We start from the raw sequence: 5,988 nt of genomic DNA, 5'->3' as shown, positions 1-5,988 counted from the left end.
TGTATTTAAACAAAATAATTATCCAGATACATTAATTTTTAAATGAATCTAAAAAATAAATGATCCAATTATTTTTAAAAAATAGAACATTACTATTGTCAATTGTGCATCGACTAATACTAGTTTATTGTCATTGCCATGTTTCTAATTTTTCACAAATTCTTCTCTACAGATTACGCGTATGGAATTTTGAAAGGTAGATTCTCATTCTCAGCAAATATTTTCTGTTGCACGGTGTGATTTCCATATTGAGTCCTAACTCTTAACGTGACTAAGAATATATTATTAGGGTACCACAAAACATAAAATATCTTTTAAAGAATAATTAATTTGCCATTCTTCTAATTTTTTCAAGAGTTAAATTGATGGTTGTTCTTATGTCAATTAATTATTTATGTAAAACCTTTTTACAGCTATCGAAAATCAAATTACATTCTTTGAACACCATGTTCAACTTTTATGTGTTCGTTAACAACGAATATATTTGAATTGTTTGATACTTTGATATTTACACAGGACTTCGGAAAGTAGTAGGAAAAGATGGTGGCGATTCTTTCTCTAAAGAGGATGTATTACCTATAACTATAATTGCTGTAGGAGTATTCACGGGATGGTTTATGGTGCCATACATGGTCGTCAAATACATATTGGGTCGTCTCATACTTTTCTTTGTAATGCTGATCTATACATGCCAAAGAAAACATGCATCAATTTATGAAAACATTGAGGAATTTTTGCAAGGGAGCAATCTCATTCCAATAAGGTATTCATATAAAGAGATAAAGAAAATGACAAGAGATTTTAAAGAGAAGTTGGGAGAAGGAGGATTCGGTTCCGTGTACAAGGGAAAGCTACCAAGTGGACCTTTTGTAGCCATAAAAATGTTGGGTAAAGCTAAGGCTAATGGTCAAGAATTCATCAGTGAAGTTGCTACAATTGGTAGAATACATCATGCCAATGTAGTAAGGTTGATTGGATTTTGTGTTGAGGGTTCAAAACGTGCTCTTGTATACGAATTTATGCCCAATGGTTCTCTAGATAAGTTTATTTTCTCCAAAGTGGATAGTGTATCATTGACTTGCCAGGAACTTTTTGAAATATCTCTTGGAGTGGCTCGTGGCATAGCTTATCTGCATGAAGGTTGTGACATGCAAATTTTGCATTTTGATATCAAGCCTCACAATATTCTTCTTGACGAAAACTTCATTCCTAAGGTCTCAGACTTTGGTCTTGCAAAGCTTAATCCTCTTGATAATAGTATTGTAACTTTGACAGCAGCACGAGGAACAATTGGTTACATGGCTCCAGAATTGTTCTACCAAAATATTGGAGCAGTATCTTATAAAGCCGATGTCTATAGCTTTGGAATGCTTTTGATGGAGATGGCAAGTCAAAGAAGAAACTCCAACCCAAATGCAGAGCATTCAAGTCAATTTTACTTTCCATTTTGGATATACAATCAATTGACTCAGAAAAATGATGAAATAGAGATGGAAATTTTAATGCATGAAGAAACAAGCGAAGTAGCAAAAAAGATGTTCTTAACTGCACTATGGTGTATACAATTGAAGCCAAGTGATCGTCCTTCAATGAACCAAGTGGTGAAAATGTTAGAAGGGAATGCTGCAAGCATTGAAATGCCTCCAAGACCTTCATATTATCCAAATGATACGATTCACAAAGATTCTGAGATTAATTCAGGAGTAACTATTTCAAATGATTCTTCTAGTTGTTCAGGTTTTGAGGAGGAACTTACAACCAATCCTATGTGAAAGTGCTTTGGTTGATGACTAGTGCAATTTGCTTTCTATGTTCTTGTTTCTATATTGTATTGTTATTTACGTTTATATGCTGTACGCTTTTGTTTATTACAACCAGTTCAACAACAATTTCATAATTTCATTTTGGATATTACAACCTATATATATTTCGCTAAGAATACATATATTTAACAACATCTCAGCGTTTAATTAAAGTAACATTTTCAGAATGTTAACAATGTCATAATACAAAATAATGATAAGTTGCTGTTGCATATTATACTGAAACAGAGACATCTCCAAAATAATACACCCTCTTTAGCACAAGATTTGTCCATCATAAGTGCCAGTCAATGAATTGTTTTTAAAATCCAAGATATCCCTACAAAAAGCATGTAAAAACAAATTCTTCATTCATTTTTTCTTTGATACAAACATGAGTGCATGAGTGATATATTTTACAACAATTAGCTCATTTATTCTGTTTCTGGAATCACTTCCAATTCCAAATTCATACATCTTGCTGGATTATTTGCACTTGAACTACTCTCAGCGGCAGATTCAAAAGGATTTGGCGGCACTTTCAACTTGTCTTCCTCTCCTTCAAGCATTTGAACTACACTTTTCATGGAGGGACGGTGTACCGGGTGCCACTGGATGCACCATAGTCCTACTATTGCTAGTTTCTTTGCAATTCTGAAATCTCCTTCATCGTCAATTGGAATATATGTGTCATCTCCTTCGAGCAAATTGTGCATCCAATTGGGATATAGAACTTGAAATGTTTCTTGATTCTCGTTTGTGTTTTTTCTTCCTCCAACCATCTCAAGTAATAACATCCCATAACTGTAGATATCGGATTTATAAGATACATTCCCGAAGTTTCTAGAGAAAACTTCCGGCGCCATGTATCCTAACGTTCCCCTTGCTGCAGTCATGGATACTGTACTTCGATTCTTTGAGCACAACTTAGCCAATCCGAAATCTGAAATTTTAGGAGTGAAACTTTGATCTAACAAGACATTGTAAGGATTAATATCAAAATGCAGAATTCTTTGATCACAGCCTTGATGAAGATATTCAATCCCTTTAGCTATGCCAATAGCAATCTGATGCATCTTGTTCCATCCGAGAAAGGTTTCGTTGTCGCTGGACGAAGCAATGAAGCTCTGGAGATTACCATTGAGGAAGAAGTGATAAACTAAAGCTCGGTGAGATCCATCAGCACAATAGCCCAGCAAGCGAACCACATTGACGTGGTGGATTTTGGCCATTGTTCCCACTTCATTTATGAACTCTTTTCCGTCTCCTTGTGTGTTATTGAGGATCTTGACGGCAACGAGAATTTGATTGGACAATTTACCTTTATAGACAGCTCCATGAGCTCCTTCACCTAACTTGTCCTTGAATTGCTTAGTGATTCTCTTGATATCAGCATAAGAGAATCTGGTTGGTTTGAATGCCTCGTAGTCCTTCAAGAAAGTTTGAACTCTTTGTTGATCTTCCCCTTTGTTTCTGTAATAGCGATGCATATAATACAAGGCAGCGAGTATTGACACAAGGAGAGCTGCACCTGCAATGGGTAAAATAATGGATTCATACTTCTTCCCTGTTTTAGGCTTGCGTTCATTAGTAGGAGTCTCCAAAACAGAGTCTCTGCAAGGGACAAAGCATCCATCGCCACTATGGAAACTTCTCTTCCATACCAATTGGATTGAAGAATACAGTAGCACATTTGCGGGTAATGGCATAACCTGACGAACCAGTTTTGTGCAGGACATCAAGTTTGAGTCGATAATATCATCGTCATCACCAGCCGCACGAATCGGGCATCTTGAAGAACAATTAAAGAAAGTAACGTTGCTGGGCTTTTCATCAAGAGAAAATGGGAAAGGATCAAATGATGAGTAATTGAGTGCGAGAAAGAGTTGTGGAAGGCAGTGTTTGGGATCATAAATTTCTAAAGAATTTGATGTGTAATTAATGCGACGGACGGCGAATTTCACTGAAGAAGGATGGGCAGGCAGCTCAAGAATACTGGTTTTGTTTTCTTTACAGTACAAACGGACCGGACATTGAACCGCGCAATTTCCAACATTCAGATCTAGCAGCAGTAGCAGAAGCAATGCCCAAATCTTCATTGCCAAATGTGGAAAATCAGTTGAAGCTTTACATCTGTGAATTATATTGACTTGGAGTAGCACGCAATTATAGAAACTAATAATACGTGTTTTCCCTTTCTCTTTACTTCCTTCCTCTCTTCTTCCTTTCTCTTTACTTCCTTCCTCTCTCCCTTCCTTCCTCACAACCAAACACAAAAGTCTACCAAGTCAATGCTATTCATCAATGGAAAGACAATTTTGCCCTCTGGATGGGAAGCTTTGGTTTAGCTTATAACATTATCAAGACTTTTCAATTTTCATCATGAATCAATCAATCACCATGAAAAGAGACTCACTCTTTCACTACTTGCTCCTAATTACCAATGTTGCCTCCGCCGCCATGGATGCTAACACAACATGTGCCCCATCTTCGTGCGGCAAAGTCACCGACATAAGGTATCCTTTCCGGCTGAAGGATGACCCACAAAACTGTGGCGATCGGAGGTTTGAGTTGGCTTGCGAGAATAACACCGCCGTGTTACCTCTGTTCCCGGGGAAAAACTACCATGTTCAATCAATAAACTACAATAATTTCACAATCCGACTCGTAGATCCCGGGATCTCAGAGGATGATTGTTCCACTCTTCCTCACTATTCCATGTCCAGTCACAACTTGAGCGAAACGGTACAATATGAACTGATATTTCAACGACGAGTGACTTATGTTGGTAATGGCGGTTCTATAACATTATCTGAGCGCATGGTTTTCTTGAAGTGCAGAAATCCGGTGAGGGACGATCCACAATACGTGGACACTTCCCCTTGCATTAAGAATAATGTTTATGCTATTATTGGAGGGTTGTCAGTGATTGAATTAAGAGATGATTGCCATGTGAAGCTGGTTGCTGCCACATCATCCTTTCCTGATCCACGGGCGAGATGGCCGTACTACGATGACTCATTGAGCTGCAACAAAAACTGTTCATACGCCGAGATTCATAGGATGCTGAGTTATGGATTTGAGCTTTCGTGGGTTCCGGGAGTTTGTGAACATTTCTGTGGACTCACGGACAATCCTTGCGCAGTCAACGAAACCGCTCCAGGTAGTCTCGTATGTTCGTTGGTGGTCAACGATACCTGTGTCACACCACTTCTGTATAAAGAATGTGGTAAGAATAATCCATCAACGCTTATACTTCTTCATTTTCGATTTCGAATTTGGATACGCTACTCGCACAATACTTAATTTGTTTCTATTGTGTGTCATTCAGGAAAGGTGTCCAAGCTCCAATTTATCGCAGAAGGTATGAATTTTTATCCATTTATCTGTGCAACTATGAATAAATTTAGTTCAAGGATTGTTCAACTCATTGTTTTTAATTGAATTTTCTTTTCTATTTTTATCTTATCTTATACCATTGGACTTATTTTATTTTCCCTGCCTATCACCTATATTTTTTTCCCTCAATGGTAGATATTTTATGATAATAAAATAAAGGGTTATGTTACGTGTACACTAAAATCAGCCATCAAAATCAGTTTCTAGTATAAAATACATATTGAAATATAAATACACATTAAAAATAAATTAAACCACACATATATTTATACATAAATATAGTAGTAGTTGATTTTAATGTATAAATAACATTTCTCTAAAATAAATGGTCCCAGTTGGGACAAGAAGGGGGTAATAATGAAAAAGTCCCCGCTATATTATTACTATTAGTATTATTATATATTTACATGTTGGTTGAATCAATTATTTGCACGCATTTCGATCAATTATGTTATATAATATAAAAAAACAGTATCCAACCAAGAATTATATATAAAAAGAGAAATTCTTAGAGATAAGTGATTTTTAGAAATTTTAGTTATTATTTTATGGTTTAATTATTCTGTTAGTTTTTATAATTTTATTAAATTTTTATATAATTTTTTAATTGAATTCTTATTTTAATTTTGTAATTAAGTCTTTTTTAATATAAAAAATATTAGAATTAACTGAATATTTTTTTGCAAATTGAAGATATTTATAATTAAAAATTTAATTAAATCTTTGATTGCATGTATTTTTGTAAAAATATTATGTTAATTTTAATATTTTTAATATAAAAAGGACG

The 5,988-nt window shown here is 35.3% G+C and overlaps 3 protein-coding genes across 3 annotated transcripts in view; 2 read left to right on the top strand and 1 right to left on the bottom strand.

Annotated features, from left to right (window-relative positions):
* LOC107647788 (rust resistance kinase Lr10-like) overlaps positions 1-1,805 on the top strand; it is an 8,899-nt gene extending 7,094 nt beyond the window's left edge. The window contains exons 2-3 of the mRNA XM_021105364.1: positions 173-196; positions 517-1,805. Of these exons, the coding sequence (XP_020961023.1) occupies positions 618-1,772 (1,155 nt within the window). The 5' untranslated portion in view covers positions 173-196; positions 517-617 and the 3' untranslated portion in view covers positions 1,773-1,805. The remainder of the gene's footprint in view (positions 1-172; positions 197-516) is intronic.
* Positions 2,237-3,901, bottom strand: LOC107647787 (rust resistance kinase Lr10-like). The gene has a single exon (XM_016351835.2). It carries the CDS (start codon positions 3,899-3,901, stop codon positions 2,237-2,239), a length of 1,665 nt encoding a protein of 554 aa, XP_016207321.1.
* Positions 4,145-5,988, top strand: part of LOC107647786 (LEAF RUST 10 DISEASE-RESISTANCE LOCUS RECEPTOR-LIKE PROTEIN KINASE-like 2.2) — a 4,390-nt gene continuing 2,546 nt past the window's right edge. Inside the window, exons 1-2 of the mRNA XM_016351834.2 lie at positions 4,145-5,031; positions 5,134-5,166. Of these exons, the coding sequence (XP_016207320.2) occupies positions 4,185-5,031; positions 5,134-5,166 (880 nt within the window). The 5' untranslated portion in view covers positions 4,145-4,184. The remainder of the gene's footprint in view (positions 5,032-5,133; positions 5,167-5,988) is intronic.

The sequence above is a fragment of the Arachis ipaensis genome, chromosome B06, assembly GCF_000816755.2.
Source record: "Arachis ipaensis cultivar K30076 chromosome B06, Araip1.1, whole genome shotgun sequence".
NCBI lineage: Eukaryota > Viridiplantae > Streptophyta > Magnoliopsida > Fabales > Fabaceae > Arachis > Arachis ipaensis.
This window is presented reverse-complemented; position numbering and strand designations above follow the sequence as displayed.